The sequence below is a fragment of the Grus americana genome, chromosome 10 (assembly GCF_028858705.1).
Source record: "Grus americana isolate bGruAme1 chromosome 10, bGruAme1.mat, whole genome shotgun sequence".
NCBI lineage: Eukaryota > Metazoa > Chordata > Aves > Gruiformes > Gruidae > Grus > Grus americana.
The window spans coordinates 21,466,085-21,482,981 of NC_072861.1; the positions used below are offsets into that span (position 1 = coordinate 21,466,085).

At 45.3% G+C, this 16,897-nt stretch overlaps 1 protein-coding gene across 1 annotated transcript; it reads left to right on the forward strand.

Moving 5' to 3' along the window:
• The first annotated feature begins 1,566 nt into the window (after positions 1 to 1,566).
• Positions 1,567 to 16,515, forward strand: SLC24A1 (solute carrier family 24 member 1). The gene is made up of 9 exons (XM_054836984.1): positions 1,567 to 2,490; positions 4,221 to 4,283; positions 5,327 to 5,435; positions 11,267 to 11,353; positions 13,180 to 13,283; positions 13,914 to 14,117; positions 14,495 to 14,584; positions 15,442 to 15,608; positions 16,266 to 16,515. Exons 1-9 carry the CDS (start codon positions 1,567 to 1,569, stop codon positions 16,513 to 16,515), a joined length of 1,998 nt encoding a protein of 665 aa, XP_054692959.1.
• Positions 16,516 to 16,897: the final 382 nt, after the last annotated feature.

Consider the following 16,897-nt stretch of genomic DNA (forward strand, 5'->3'; position numbering starts at 1 on the left):
TAGAGAAACAAAGAGGCCGATGGTCAGGTATTGTGAAAGGCTGGAGAGCTCTCACAATTGATCCTGGCTTTTGATATGTCTTTGCTTGCAAAAGGTCTTTTAAGCAGCTCATTTTGGAGAGGAGCATTAAAAAGTCTTTACACAGGGGTGTGTACATACGTCTTCTGTCATTCCTTTTACTCTCTTATCTTTATTAGGAAGGGTGCAATTTGTTATACATATTATATTGTTCAATTCTGCCATATGCATGTTCATGTTCTTTTTACATATGAAAAGCAAAGCTTGTATCATCTATTTATCTAGGTACATTACTGTTGCCTTAGTGATCCTCTCAACTATTTAAAAGAAGATGATAATGCCTGTCTTGCAAGAAATTTAGGCTGATTACTTCACTGGGTGTTATGCAAGAGGGTAAGTGTGTGGTAACTTGCATGAAGAGCTTATCTGAGAATGGCTTACAAAACTGTGATTCACACCCAGCTCAAGAATAACATAACATTCCCATAACTCTGGGGAAAAAAATAATAATCTACTAAGAGTGATATTCTAAGGTAAAATATTCAGCCAGTGCTGAAAGGTAAATTCTGTCCAGCCCCAAATCACTGTCTCTGTACTGTCACAGCTGCAGGCTCTGTCACTCTGGCATTTACAATTTCTCTCCCTTTCTAAATGCTGTTCAAATAATTACACGAGATACGCTAATCACCCCCTAATAAAAGGTATGATTACAATTCCACTTCGCCAGTTCTGATTTCTACAGAAGGGCTTGGAAAGCTGTAGTCATAGAAACAAATGGATATTCAGCACCCTCAGTTTTACTAGAACCAAGTCTTCCTCCTGCTCTTCTCAAACCAAAAGAACAAAGCTCACCATTGCTCAGTTTGTATCCCGTGGGTGTGCAAGACCGGAGAGCCATGGAGCAGCATAGCTGGGAATTACCACGCAGTTTTCATCCTCCTGTTGAGGTTACTTTGGTGAATAACTGGTCTGTTTGGAGGGAGGTTTTAACAGCATCATCTTGTCTTCAGAGCGTTATCTTTTCTAGCAATTTGAAGTAGGTTCCTTGACAGAAGCCGCGTCCTCTCCTCCTGTAGAACACTGACCCAATTGTTAATATTCCAGAATAACAACTGGGCTCAAGGAAAAACACAAACCTTAATAGGTGGAGTCAGAATTCAGCTCAGATTGGACTGTCTTGGCCAACTTCTCTCGATATTAAGCCAAACCTATGATTATTAATCAGCATAGCCTGCAGTCATTAAAAAAAAAAAAAAAGACTGAAGCCTGAATCTAGATCTGACTTTACTCATTTAATTCTATTTATTTTTATCAAAAAATAGAAAAGCAGTCAGTGAAGTAATGTTACCCACGTGGTGGGAAGTTGCAGTACTTGATTTTTTACACTAGATTTTCTTTCGCAGGATTCTATACTTTGTGTCGTGCAGTTTCACTCCTGATGCTTAAGATCAGCTAGAAACTCCAATGGTGGATGTAAGCGCCAACTGCTGATCAAGAGAAGTCTTCAGTGGCTTCCAGACACGGCTCTGATTTTTGAACCTTTAGGAAATGCATTTACCACGGAGAAGGCGGCTACAACGGAACCGAATCTTTTTCTTGCTTGCCATAGTGTTGGTCCTCTCTCTCTATCAGCTCCAGTTCAGCCCCTCTGCCCTTCCAGCACCACACACAGCACCCCGACCCGCAGACCTTGTGAAAGTGACCTCCAGGGACCTCTCCAGCAACAAAACTGCTGTGACAGGCAACATCACAGCAGCGCCCAAAATAAGGCACTGTGTGTACGTGGATCCTGAGCCAACTGTGCCCATCACCGGATCGGTGGATACGACACCACAGCGAGAAAATGTCACTGAAAGCTACCCAGATGAAAAGCTGCCACATGAGTCCAAAGGAGAATATCCCCAGGACCTATTCAGTGTGGAAGAACGCAGGCAAGGGTGGGTTGTACTTCACATCTTTGGCATGATATATGTATTTGTGGCCTTGGCCATAGTGTGTGATGAGTATTTTGTCCCAGCTTTGGGAGTGATCACAGAGAAGTTGCAGATCTCTGAAGATGTGGCTGGAGCCACCTTCATGGCAGCAGGTGGATCAGCACCAGAACTCTTCACCTCCCTCATAGGTGTCTTCATCTCACACAGCAATGTGGGCATCGGTACCATTGTGGGCTCAGCAGTGTTTAATATCCTCTTTGTCATTGGCACCTGTGCCCTCTTCTCAAGGGAGATACTCCACCTGACGTGGTGGCCCTTATTTAGAGACATCTCATTCTACATTGTAGACTTACTGATGCTCATCCTGTTTTTCCTAGACAGTGTCATTGATTGGTGGGAAAGTCTCCTTTTACTGACTGCTTATGCCACATACGTATTCACTATGAAACACAACGTGTACCTAGAACAATGGGTGAAGCAGGAGCTGAACAAGAAGCTAAATGCTGTGCAGGCAGCATCAGCAGAGCATATACGGAAGGTTGGTGTCCTTATTGTTCAGAGGGCAAGTTGGAAATAATTCGTTCTAGCGTAAACCACAAAGAAAACTGCATCTCCTTCACAAAGTGCATATTCAAACAAAACCTCAGAATACAGGTACTGGTCAATAATTATGGTTATAAAATGAGGGAAATGCAATCTAGATAGTAGAGATTCTAAGGAATTAGAGAGCACTGCTAAAAGGGATTTCTACCTGTGGCAATTACTAAAGATATCAGTTGCGGTCAATTATCTACTTTCAAAGACGTGCATGGGATTTTGCTTACTTGGTTATTGCAAAGGAATTTTAAAAAAAACCACTTGCAGGAACATGTTCTTAGTCTGGGACAATTCTGTGTTAAACAGAGGAAAAAAGGCTGCTGGTAAGAGGTGCTGTCCGAGCCTCTTGCAGATGAGAGGTGTTGGAGGAAATTCTCTTTTTCCATCCTGAGGCTGGGTGTGTTGCTGGGACGCTGGTGGTATCCCTTGTTACCCAACCTGCAGCACAGATGGGGACCCGGCAGCCTTTAGCAACCTCTCCCAGGCAGCATTTGGCGACAAGATCAAACTGCCCAAATCCCTTTTCCATGCGCTGACTACAGTTACGTGTGCTCAGACACAACTCTGTGCTGCTGGTGCTCAGACAGGGAGGTTTGTAACTACACACTCCAGATTTGAGACCAGGGCCCTTCACGCATTCATTGTCTCCTGAAGGAGCTGAGTTGACTGCTTACACAAAGACAGTATCCCCAGAGCCACATACCCTTTCAGACAAGCAGATCTGGTCAGGACATAGTCTCCAGAACCATTGGGGATTTGACTTCTTGAGTCTCCTACCCCAACCCTCCTACTGCCACTTTGTCCTCTAGACCTGTGCTACTGCCAACTGTTGAGCAGAGACCATGAGATTTCAGATTGTCCTCTGGCACTGGCGTGCTTTACTACTCAGATGTGTCACTGGCACACAGGCGTGGTTTGCCCCTTCTGGTCTCAGCACTCCCTTCATATAATTTAAGGAAAGAAAGGAAGAGAGGCGAGGATAGTTGAAGTGGTGCAGAATCGAGAAAGTGCTTTTCTTTCCTCCTCCTGGTCTGTCTTTCAGCCAGGGCTTTGAGGTCGGGAGTCCTGAAAGCTCATGTGTTACGTTCCAGTGGGATACACGTGCAAGATACTGCAGCTATACACATACATCACCATGGACATCACCAATCACCACAAATTGAATCCAACCCTTCACACTGCAGGAAAATAAAAACCCTGCACTTTAAGTTGACAGAGAACTCTCACTAGTGTATAGTAGCATGGCAGAGAGCTGCTGGACCTAACCTTTGGGAAAAATAAATTGCCTATATGGGAAGTAATGCTGATCACTGGAAAAAAACACCCCTTTGCACCTTCACTCTGCCTCTGCCGAGAAATGAGTTGGGATACAGATGTTTAGGGGTGAAGTCCAGGGCTGCCTGTATCTGCAGGAATCAGATGGTAGAGGCCACCTCCAGGTACCTGCCTCATCACTGAAGACCTGTGGGTAGAATCCTGTGTCTCTTGGAGACCACATGGTTTTAAGGAGAGCACATGGCTTCGGCTCCTTCAGTAGCACCCATGCGTAGTCACTTGTATTAGCTGTCGCATTTTCTCATGGACAGTAGCCTGAAGAGCTGTCATTATATCCTGAAAAAGCAGGTGAAGCGGTGGTGGTATTCAATCATTTTTGTTCTTGCTTGCGTGCAGAAAAGCAGTGGGGCAGTTGCAGATGAAGGAACAAAGAAGCCAGCAGATGGGAGGAAGCTGCAGGTAGGTCTAAGCAACTTTGCAGGGATCAGAAGTCATTGTATTTTGAACCCTTCCCCATGTCAGGTCATGAATAAAGGTGTCACCTTTTGTGTCAAGAAACCTGGACCAAATCCTACTTTGTGCAGAGAACCAGCCATGCTTGGCACAATATCCACAGCTAGCTTAAGAGGACATCTGGCTGAGTTGTGTCCTCAAAGGAATTCTAATAAAAATTAAGAGACGGCTCAGGGTTCCCAAGTGGATTTGACTAGCAGAGTGCTATTCATTCCACACTTTAAACAGGCATAGAAAAATTCAGAGCATGACTTTTCTTACCTGGTTTCATGGCCAGTTTTCCTCCTGAGCTCCCAAAGCAGAGGCTGGTAGGGTCTGTCCTTCCCCACAGCCAACACTGAAGAGCTCATTCCTCTGCTCCTGGTTAAACTGCTGACCCTTAGTCTTCCCCATGGCTGGCCAGCCATTGCACGGAGAGGCCTGTCTGATGTGGCAGCTGCATACGTACGTAACATAACAGGTATTAGCTTCCTCACATGGATGCCGCTTTTTCCTCTATGCACTTAACTTACCTGTACTAATTAATGTTCAGTCAAAAGCTCATTAGGACTCTGGTGTTGACTATAAGAACGGGGCACCAAAGCTCTCGAGTTGAAGTCAGGACACCTGCATGTCTGTAGCATTATTTGTAGCAGCATATAAATCTACACAGTTATTAACAAGTTTATGGCTAAAAGCACTGTGTGCTTTGATGATTATAATTTATAACAACGTTGTGTTGATGCTGTGTCCATGTGAGCCCATTGCGTTTATCCAAGGACAGGTTGGCCTGCTCTCTCAAGAGCACGTCTCTTGCCGTGAACGGTGGGTGCTGACAGCCGTCCTGTGATCTTGAAAGCAGAGGCTGTTTAAAATCCATGCAGAGGCTGCTCCTTGGGTCGAGGAGATCAGCCTCCATATAAATGCACCCCCAGAGCAGAGGCGAACCAATGGTGGAGATGTTTGGAGGAGGAAACTGCTATTGACTGCTGCGTTGTGCCTTTCCATAGCCTGTGTCAGCATTACAGCGAGGCAGCAGCTCGGCCTCCCTACACAACTCTCAAATGCGCAGCACCATCTTCCAACTCATGATCCACACTCTGGACCCTCTGGCAGAAGGTGAGTGAATGCTCCATGTCGGAGGGACGTGGGTTTGCAGCGTGTAGAGCAGAGCAGTTTAACTGGGAATACAGTTTTGTGTGTCCCCTTTGTGTGTCGGGGATCAGCAACTCATCCTTGAAACGCAGCTCTTGAGTATCACAGGTAATGTTAGGTGGAGGGAGAACCCCTTCAGATCGCATGGCTAGCAAGGACGAACTCCTCAGACTTTGGCCCTGCCGTATCTACCTTGCCTGTGTTAAACTGGTTGCTGCTGTGGAGACAGCTGCTGCTTGAGTGGGGATGGGGCATCTGGGGTCACTCAGTCCCCATCTTCTGCTGTCCCTGACAGCGGGAGCAGCAAACATGAGTTACAGGCTCGCTCCATCTCATAGCACGTCACATCTTCCTTCCTCTTCTTAGCTCAGACCTCACCCCAGCCTTGGAACAGCAGCATTCAATGCTGACTATGTTTTTGAGAAAGTGCTGCTCAACCTATCAGTCTCGTTTATAATGGGAAAAAGAACAGAGAGCTCAGTACCTGCACACCTCCCCAGCCGTGCACACAGCCCCTCGCAAGGCACAGACCTGAAGAAGAGGAAAAAGAAGTTAAAACCCTTGAAGAATTATCTTTTTGACAGCGGTTAAAATCCCGGCTGAGATCTAAAGCAGGTTCCAACGATGATGGTCAAGCCAGCCGGTACTTGAGTTAGACCAACACTGAGCACCTCTAAAAGCTCTCCTGGAACACTGCGGTGTCATCACTGCCATGGTAAACTGGACCCACAGCACTTTGCAGGCGATGGGCCAGCTGCCCAGGGCCAAGGGCTGATCAGCTCAGGGCTAAGACACCTTCTTTTAAACTGTCCAGGGTGCAAAGGAGCCACGTCTCCAGACAGACCCAGGGTCTTTGTACCAACTTTAATCCAAACACAGAGTGAAGGTTCATTTTCCAAGAAATGGTGAAGCATGTTAAAAAAAGATGGGTTTTAGATTTTCTTTCCTAGCTTAGTGCATGCCCTGCCCCTCCACTGCCCTACTTGTTCTAAAGAGATTATCTGTTGTCCATTCAAAGAGAGATTGAAGCTAAGCAGATCAACACCTCTCGTGTCTATCACAGAGGTTACAAAAAGGACTCTCCAGATCAAAATCGCAGCTGCACAAACTGCTCGAGGGAACAAAGGAGGCTTGATAAGGACAGGAAGACAGATGAGTGTCCGCTTTGACAGATTTTAGTGAAGGCACCCATCATGTTACTCAGGGAAACGTAACAAAAGCCAGACTCATCAGGGTTTGCTCTACTGCCCTTGCCTCCTGTCTCCCCTGAAAGGTAGAATTAACAGCACAAAGAACTTACGAGAGGACGTGCCATTGCCTTTAGCATCAGAGAGGGACTGCTGCCACTCAGAGACCCTCCAGCATCTTCTCATCCTTCCTGCAACTCTAAATGTCTTTGTGCAGCAGCTGCCCACCCCAGGCCAGCACCCACTTCTGGTCCAGGCTGGTGTCCTCAGCTTGGCCAAACCCTGGGTCCTCAGCAGAAGTTGGGGGGGGCTGAGGATGCCAACCCAGGCCAAGGAGAGCGCTCCAGTGCTGCCCAGGCGGCTCAGCCCAGAATACACTGCTGTGGTGGGGGTTCAACGCAGTTGTAAGGCGCTGACCTTGCTACAGGGGCTGTTCTTCCCACAACTGGTGCATGTTGAATAGACGGGACTGGGGGGCAGTTTGGATCTGCCCTGAAAGTCAACTCCCCCTCTCATTTCAGCTAGACAGAATCTGAGTTTCCATCTCAGGGTGTGGCAGCCACTAGATGGGAGTGTGACCATATGTACTTAAGCAAGTCCAATATTCACAAGGGGGGCGATGCAAGGATGTGCTAGAATCTTTCCAAAAGGTTGTTATTTCTTAGACCCTTTGCTATAGTAATGCCAAGGCAAAACCTCCGCCCCAGGTATGTGCATGTTCTGCTCAACACTGCCAGAAGGGAGACGGCTCCTTAGAAAAGATAACAATAAAGAAAGTCACTGATGTAACAGCAGCACAGCACTTGGAATCAGGGAGCCAGTGTCCCAGGAGCTGCGTATCTAGTAGGAGACACTCCTTATCCTGGTAAATTCATACCTAAAGAAAAGGGAGTCTGGAGAAAAGGAATCATTTATGAATAGACTGAGAAACCTAAGTGCCTTGAGGATCTTGGCCGAAAAGATGAAGTGACTTCCCCAGGATGACTCTGAAGAAGGATTTGAACCCGAAAGGCACGTCAGGACTGCAGGCTCAGCCTTTGTGTTAATAGAACCGCAGCCCTTTGGTACCCTCAGGCTGGCTGGGTGCCTGTTTCCCACTGATCACCAACAACGTCCTTCTCTTTGCAGTGTGTGCAGCACTGTCTGTGCTGGACACATTTCTGTAATTAGGTTGCAACATAAAAGATGATCCCGAAGCAATTTATCTTTCCTCAAGGGTCCTTGTTCCTTCGTGCCAATGCCTGTAGCATCAGCACTTAGAGGCTGAGACAGTAACGAACACTGCAAAAGAAAAAGGTTGCCAACTATTTCTCAGCAGTTCCTAACTTAACCTACTGCAATTAGGATCTCTGTAGGGTTTCCTTCCTTATGCTGCACTTGCATTTTACTTGAGCAGCACAGAAGCTTTTTTAGGGCAGCAAGAGTCCAGAAATGTGGAAAAATTGCCAGCACTAGGGCTCCAAAACCAGCTTCCAGAGGCAGAGGTCTTAGAAATAAAGTCGTCTGAAATACAAACTTTGTTTCACTGTTCCTAATGCAACACCCCTTGTGTGAAATGAAATTTCTCATTTGAACGGTGGATTAAGTTCAGAATGTTTATTTTTTCTTTTTGTATTCAAAAGGGATCATTACACCAGTCTTTTTCTCTGTCTACAGGAGACTAGGTGTTTTACTTCAGAAGTTCTAACATTTACATTGCATCCTGAATTATATTTTTGATAGAAGCTTTTATTTTCAAAGTGCCTTTTTCTTAAATGAACAATTTCTAGCAACTTTAGTCTTTCCTTGCCTTTCTCTGAAAGTGTGTAGAAGCAGAACATGAGATGTTCTCAAGATCTTCTGGTTAGACACCAGAGGGAACTGTTGGGGAATAAAAGGCAAAAAAGATTTTGGAAAGACGGAGGGACCTTCTCATTTCTGAACCTCCAGTCTTAGCATCGGATTATTCTTTAAACTCCAGTCATAGATGGAAGAAGACAGAAGCCTGATTTTACTTTTGAATGAAGACAAAGTCTCCAGCAGCAAGGTTGCCAGAGCTGTCCACCCCCAGTATGCCCCAGTTAACAAGCTGATGATTCTGGAAATTAGACCAGAATAGAGAGCAGGCAGTGTTGCAGGCTAGAGCTGAGCTAGAAGGCTGCAGGCAGCTACAGTTTCTCCTTGTTTCCTTGGCATTCCATCATGTGTTTTAAGAGAACGATGATACTAAGGGGTAAAAGGAATCACGAGATTTTTTTTTAAGTCTACTTTTAGATGGCAGAATCCCCAAATCCTCTGGATTCATGCCAAATTTTAAAGAAAAAAAATCCTTCCTGCTGTTCATGTTGTAAGTTAGTCCTGATAGATTAGATATTAGAGCCACAGAATTAATTAAACATAAGAGCCTAACTCAAGGTAGAACTCAGCTGTCACCTTAAGTCCAGCCTGGATGCCATCAATCCATAGGACAGGAGTTTTCCTGAAGAGCATCTCAGGGCCCCTGCACACAGGCATGTCCCACCTGATGGGCTCTTGGACCAGGAGACAGAATCACCGGAACAGCAATTCTGCACTGGTAATTACAGGGACTGCAGCCCCCAGTGAGAGGGCAGCCCAGCGCAGCACCGCACACCCCACGGGGCGAGCGCGCTGCCCTGCTCAGCTAATCCCCAGCACCAGCAAGGACTGAGCTGACAGATATCCTTCCTCCCCATGCTGACCTGCAGATCTGGCCAGCTTATAGCCAGCTCATAGCCAGCTCTTCCTCCAATCTCAGTCCATCCTGCACAAAATGTGTGTCAGAGGCATTAGCACGTTTTTAAATGAGGCTGATCTCATGAGAACTGGATAGTGGCCTGGACCTAATCTGTTTATCCTGACAGAGAGATGCTCACAGGCTCTGCTCGGGTCGGCGCTCACAGCCTGCAGCCTAGGTGAGGGCAGGAAGCCAGGAGCTTGAATTTATATAATCTCTTTCAGGCTGAGCCTGACCGTCCTGACCCTGCTGACAAAAGCTTTTGCAACAGCTTCTGGGAAAAGCTGAACAGAAAGACGCATTGCCCAGTGGTTAGAGGAGACTGGGAGCAGAAGGTCACCTCTTCATTGCCCTGCAGCGATGGGTATGCTTGTGCTTAACGTCAGCAGAGGGGGAACGGAGCAAAGTGCTTCACATCCCCTCTGGTAGGCTTCAGTGTTGACAAGGAACATGGAAGAGTCAGGCTCTTTAGTCCCAGCCAGCCTTTCAAAGGAGAAGAGCTCATCGTTTCATCTCTGTCCAGCCATTCCAGTGTTCAGTGGAGATCCCAGCTGGTGAAAAATGTTTCTGTTAGACGGTAACAGGAATCTCACCAGAACAGGACTCATCCCCAAAGGCCTCTGTGTCTGAGCCAGTCCCAGTTATCGGACGTATACCAGGGTCTACTGATTTTCGCAAGGCTCAGCTTGGAAGGGTAGATCTGCCTGCATGGCTCAGGGCCTTGGACCTGCTATTTCTATTAACTCGGTATCATGGTGATGAATAAAGTGTCAGAGCCCTGCCCTTGAGGCAAACGACAACACCACGGTCTGGTTGCACAGTCAACACTACAGTAGATTAAATCAGTGTGATAAAACTTTCAGAAGAAATTAATTTACAGCCCCGCACATGAGCCAAGCGTAGCACGGCCAATTTCTTGTGGCTACTGTCCATGTGCAAACCCTGTGACCCTCAGCTTAGTCATTGGGTAGGCAGCTCAACAGAGGATATAAATTAGAGCAAAATGAGGCTTTTCTTTGAGATGGTGACTTGCTCACTTTCAATGACAGTAGGAGGTAAGATATTTGAGCACAACACCTAACTGCGGAGGCACACATGTAGTTTCACAGCTCACTGTAAAACAGTGGTAAAGCAGCTCAGCTGAGCAGAGCACGGTTTGACTGGAGGAAGGTCTCAGCAGTCCCAGAACTACTGTACTGGACACTGCACTGGTGAAGATGATCTCTTGGGTAGCCTGGGCCATGTTGAACTTGGACACCAGGAATTTAGATCAACTCCAGCAGAGGATACACTTGCGTATACTTAGAGAAATCAATTATTTTCTAGGTAACTGGAACATAAAAGGTTTTTACTTTTCCTTACCATCAGGTTGCCAGGCTGCAAGCAGCACAGTAAAGCCTCTTCCACAGCCACATGGCAGAAGGAAGGTGTCCTTTTTAGCTTGCACATCATCTAGCCTGAAAAAAAATCAACAGTCTTTTGGGAACAAAACGATATTGCATCGAAACTCCTCTGTTCTTTCTGCATTTGCTTTCTATTACGTACACATATCCCCTGTACTACTGGACTGGAAAGGATTTCCTTTCTCCCTAGATTCTCTTTTAAATATGAAAGTATTAGTTACACGTCAAATCGCTGGCATAACTGCCATAGTACTAAGCATTAAAATATAACTATATAAAATATAATATGCTATGATCAACTAGCAGCAGACAAAACTTAGGGCCACATCCAGAAAGACAACTCACAAGTCAGTGTTGACTGCAATCCGTGCAAGAGGAACGGGGCAAGAGAGCACGCATTGGGGGGAGGCCGGTGAAGGGGGGCTCTGCATAGCTGCCAGCTGCTGACGAATGCTTCTTTCTCATCCACAGCAAAATTTAAAGACAGGGTTGACATCCTGAGCAACATAGCCAAGGCCAAAGAAGAGACTCTGGCTGGACAAGGATCAAAAGCAGAAGGTGAGTGCAAGAAGAACCAGTGCTGTTTGCCTTGTTTTGCACTGCGATCCCTCACCTTCCCGGCACTCAACACCCAAGGGCTGCCAAAGAAGCGCTGTGGTCTAACACAAATTTTCGGTTATTACCGGTCACAGATGGCTGCTGTAATAACGCAGCAGAAATCAATCGATGTACGCGAACAGTGGGCAATAAAAGCCATCCCCACAGGAGTCCAGGAGTGGTTAGTGAGATAGCGTCCAAAGCACTACAAGGATGGAGTGTAAATTGCAACCAGAAGGGTGGAAGAGGGGGAATCCGACTGTTACAGACGGGTGCGTGCTGCCGATCTTTGGTAGACCCTGCAAATGAGCTGCTGCTTAAAACAACGTACCTTCGTTTTAGCCTGGAAATTTGGCACACTTGCAGAAGAGCATGAAAGATTCCTCCAGAGAGGACAGCTGCACTGACTTTGTCTATATCAATTCTAAGGGTCTGTGCATCCTCCCTTTTAATAGTTTTTGCTTTTTCTATATCACTACTGATACACAGGCTTTCTGAGCTGATTCAGAGGCAGCAGCTGGCCCGTGCTACAACACACGGCTGTGCTGTTGGTGAGGCCAGAGATTTTGGAAAACAAGCAAACGTCAGTGTGGAAGGTCCCGCCTCCACAAGCACACCACTGCACTACAGCAGCCACCCCAGAACCTCACAACATTGGGCCTCACCTATGCGAATGAGACCGAACTTGATAATACTGAGACACAAATAAATTCTCAGTGCGAGTTATCAACACCTCATCGACTTCACCAAACTGTAAATTTTCACAAGTTCCACAAACTCTGTTGGTGCATAGCTAGGACAGTGCACATTCCAAAAGCATCATCGCTCTGTTTCCCGCTTCGGGCTGGAAGTATCCCACATGAACTTTCTTAAGACCTGGGTTCAGAAATCCCAAACGCGCTCACTGAACACATACATTTCAGAAAATCTCCCCTCTGGACTTGCTCTCCGGTGCAGTTGTGAGGCACCGTCCTGGATCAGCTTACCCAGTTCAGGATAAGATACCCTGTAACACCCCATCCCGGTACAATCCATGGGATAACACGATCCTACTGCCTTGACAGGCTTGACTATACGGAGGGGATCCCTTTACCTAAATTGCAGCAGTCTGAAAAGCGCCTTGCTGTGAGCGAGCAGAGCGGCAGGCACTCCCTCTCGCCTCTTCTCGGTGTTATCCATATTCCCGGGCTATCCTGTACAGAGGTTTCTGCGTTCCTCTTGGCTACGCAGGTTAACGCAGGAGCAGCACAGAGGACATTGCAGTTATTTCCTTGTATGTGTCAGCACTTTTTTTATTTGCATTTGAATACCTACCAAATGATTAGGGATTAAAGTCTGGCAGCACATAACAGTCATTTCTCAGAAGCCTCGAAGAATATCAACTCCCTGGAGAACGCCGTGCTCTGCTAGAAAAAAAGAGGAAGCAAAGCTTTCACATCCTTTTTGGCTTTTAAGGATGGCTTTAATAAGATCTTCAGACTGAAACCAAGAAACACTCATCAGTCATAGATCAGATAATTAGCATTTCCCTCGTTACGCACATGCCTCTTACAGCAGTTTCAGGTAGATCCCAGGTGGGTCAGATTCTGCCCAGCTTTAACTAATCACAATCTGCATTAGAGAGGACAAACAGAAAAGCTAAGCCATCAGACTGGGTTTAACATGAAATGCCACGTTTCTGTAGGAAGCTCAAACTTCCCAGCTGATCAAGGGGAAGGTGACTACCCGATGGCTGAAAATACTGACATTTCTTGACTGAAACCAGTATTCCTCCTTATCACTTTCAGCAGAAGAGGAAAAGAAGGCACCGAGCACCGTCCAGGTAACTCCTGCCAGTGACTCCGAACCCAGCAAAGACAAACAGAAGGCAGACGCACCACAAGATGGACAGGTATTGAAATAAGCATCGTAGGCAATAAGTGCTCAGTCCAGACCAAACTTCACATCTACTGTCCCTCTTCCCTCTCCAGAGCTTTTGGGATAGGACCCAAGCCATTTCCCACAACTGGCAACTATAAATAGACTGAGATATATTAAGGTGTTAGCTGAAACATTGCAGATTACAAAGACAAATTGGCTCCAAAATACGAAGCAACTGATACCATACAGTATTTTCTCCTCAAATGACTCTTCTGAGGTCAGAGGGCTACTCCAGCATCAGGGAAGATGGAGTATCTGCCTGTCCTTTGCTCACCAGTACACATTTCTGTTCCATTCCCCTAATCCCTCCTGTCAAGTGATGTCATTTGGCTGTTCTAATGAGGAAGGGTTTTCAAGGACAGACAGTGTTTCATTTGTCTCAAAACCCTGTCTGAAAGTTGGTTCTAGTTAACTGCTACAAATGAGTTCACACAACACACAGGCACCAAGATACTGTCCCACAATAGCAAGATGCGGGCGGCTGCCCGCAGCCACGATGCAAGTGTGACCTCTGCCAAGGCCAGGCCGTGATGCGTAAATGCTGCGCAGCTCCTGGTTAGTGTGAAAACACATCGGTGGTGGTTTTTTTCCTGATCTACAGCCCTCTTCAGACAGCAGTACCTCAGAAGACAGCAGCTCTGAGAGTGAGGAAGACAGCGATGATGACAGCACAGATGATGATGATGAAAACGACGAGCCATTATCTCTTGAATGGCCAGAAACTAGGAAAAAACAAGCAATTTACCTTTTCCTCTTTCCCATTGTCTTCCCTCTCTGGAGCACTCTGCCTGACGTTAGGAACCCGGTAAGTCTATCTTCCTCCTGCTGCTGGTTCATCAGCTCAGCTACAGGTTTCCTCTCGGCAAGAGTCCCCAGTTCTATTTTTCTACGTCTAGGGTCTTCACGTACTTGGAGTGCCAATAAAGCTGCAGGGAGTGGGACAGGAGCCCCGGCTGCAGCGTAGCACAGCTCCAGAGACTTAATTTAATAAACCACAAAAGACTAGCAACTACTGGTCATCTAATCAAGCTGACAAACTAAATACAATTAAATTAAAGAGACCAGGGTCCATGTTAAAGCAAGTGATTGCGGTGAAGCGTCTCGGGTGAATAAATTTCTTTGGGGATTTTTTACTTTCCTGAAACTTCTCCCTGCTTTTCTTTGCCGAATTGATTTTAACAGGACTCCAAGAAATTCTTTGTCATCACGTTTTTTGGATCCATCATCTGGATTGCTGCATTCTCTTACCTCATGGTGTGGTGGGCTCACCAGGTGAGGGGGTTATTTTCTCTCTGCAAACAAGACCATTTCAGAACAAGTAGCTGGAGAGAGGGGGAACAGTGTCACTATGGCATTTCATCTGATGAATTACAGCTGCAGTCATCCGTCAAAACCATAGAAACTTTGTTTTGTTAGAACCCAAAAGGGGATATTCAATTTCATTCTTTTCGATTTGACCAAGAGTCATTCTTTTTCGAGAGCTTCCAAGGGAATTTGTGCATCGGTGAAAGGAAAAGTGCCATCAAGATTTATCTTAATACTGCCTTTTGGTTGACAAATGCTTCTGTGCAGAACATAATTATCCCTTACCTAATCAGAATTCCAGGAAAATACAGGTTCTGATTCTGGAAGCTGCTAAATGATCTCAGCTCCCATTGCCTTAATGCTCACCTGGTATTCTGGGAAATAATATGTACATCTTGTAGAATCAGACCCACTGTTTGTATTTAGTGATACATTGCACATTCACAGTATCATTGATCCAGCCATAAATCCAGACTGTCATTTCCCGAAGCTCTCGGATCATACGTAGCCGATGTTAAATTTGGAGAGGGAAAGGCAGAAGGCACCCAGAAGTAGTGAACTTGGGGCAGAAGAGCTGTGCCGTAGCTGAACTTTGTCTTGGCAACACTGTGATCGGGTGCCCTATGCTACAGAGCAAATCTGAGATCAACATACATGATGAAAATTAACTTTTTATCCTATAAAGCAGAAAAAATGCTACCGTGTTTCAGGGGATTAAAATATTTTAACTCAAGTATGGCATGAAACCTAAAAGACTGCACAGAGCAATTAAATTCCACATTCCAAAACTAACAGCCCTACCTGACTTTCTTTGTGTTTATTAGGTTGGTGAAACAATTGGGATATCAGAGGAAATTATGGGATTAACCATCCTGGCAGCAGGAACCTCAATCCCTGACCTTATCACCAGCGTCATCGTTGCACGGAAAGGCTTAGGTGACATGGCTGTCTCCAGTTCCGTAGGCAGCAATATCTTCGATATCACTGTGGGGTGAGTATTAGTTCAGTGCTGAAGGATACATTTCTTCTGAAGTACAGAGCTAGTGGGTTTTATTCCAAACATGGCCTTATTTAATTTCATTTTAGCTGTAATTAAATGAAGGGCAGCTGGGCAACCAGGTAACCAGGTACTTTTTTTTTTTTTTTTTAAAAACCTAACCCAGCCAGGAAAGACAGATTTTTAGAACTTAGTCCACCATCTTCACCTAATTCTGAATCAACATAAAATTACTGATTTTTCAAGACAAAAATGCAACAAGTCTTTGGCTAACACCAAGGATTTACAGACGGGATGCTTACCTAGTCCCGCAGAGACATTCAGATCCTGTGCAATCCAGGCTCAGTACCCGTGTCTGCATCTCTCATCACTAAAGCATCAGGACTTACTCTATTATAGCACGCTCAGACACTTAGTTCAGAGGTATTATTTTTAAAACCCTTTTAGCTTCTTGGATTGCATTATGATAGTGCGAGTATTATCTAAATGCAATTTTTGATACTAACAACATCAATTTTAGATTTATGCTGAGTTGTACTGAATGCAATCATGCATTTTTTTCTGTAACAGTTTGGAAAAACTGCTTAGTTACAATGCAGAAAATGAACTGCCTTCAAACATTTCTTTCAATTACTTTTCCTTTACTTGCAGTTTGCCTGTTCCTTGGTTCCTTTATTCCGTCTTCAATGGGCTCAGTCCAGTTGCCGTCAGTAGCAATGGTTTGTTTTGTGCAATCGTTCTCCTTTTTCTCATGCTCCTATTTGTGATTATCTCAATTGCTGTATGTAAATGGAAAATGAACAAACTACTGGGGCTCACTATGTTTGCTCTTTACTTTGTGTTTTTGATCATCAGTGTGATGTTAGAAGACAAGATCATATCCTGCCCTGTATCTGTATGACATTTGGACTCTTCAAGCTGTATGTAAGCACACATCAAAATCAAAGGGGGTTTAAAGTAGCAATTGTTCTACTGAAAAAAGCAACCAGAATTGTAACAAACTTACTGAGAATAAAATGTCTTTAACGTACTTAAAAAAAATAATCTCAAGTGGTATGTCAGCCTCTGCTATTTTTCTTTAGGATCAGAAAAGATCAGATAATGAAGTGACCAATATCAAATAACACACATTTAGGCATTCATGGAAAGGCTGATATGATATAGATGCATAAAGTTTTTGGTATGGTTCATACCTTCAAGTTAATGGAGCTGATTTTCAGCACAGAATATTTACTTGTTATAGAAATATTTTCAGGAACACACTCTGAATTACTTAGTAAACT

Excerpts from the sequence above, each read along its gene's own strand:
- SLC24A1 (XM_054836984.1), top strand. The coding sequence starts at position 1,567 with ATGCATTTACCACGGAGAAGGCGGCTACAACGGAACCGAATCTTTTTC. Across the intron at positions 2,491-4,220 it reads CAGCAGAGCATATACGGAAG|AAAAGCAGTGGGGCAGTTGC; the intron begins GTTGGTGTCCTT and ends GCTTGCGTGCAG. Across the intron at positions 14,118-14,494 it reads TGCCTGACGTTAGGAACCCG|GACTCCAAGAAATTCTTTGT; the intron begins GTAAGTCTATCT and ends TGATTTTAACAG.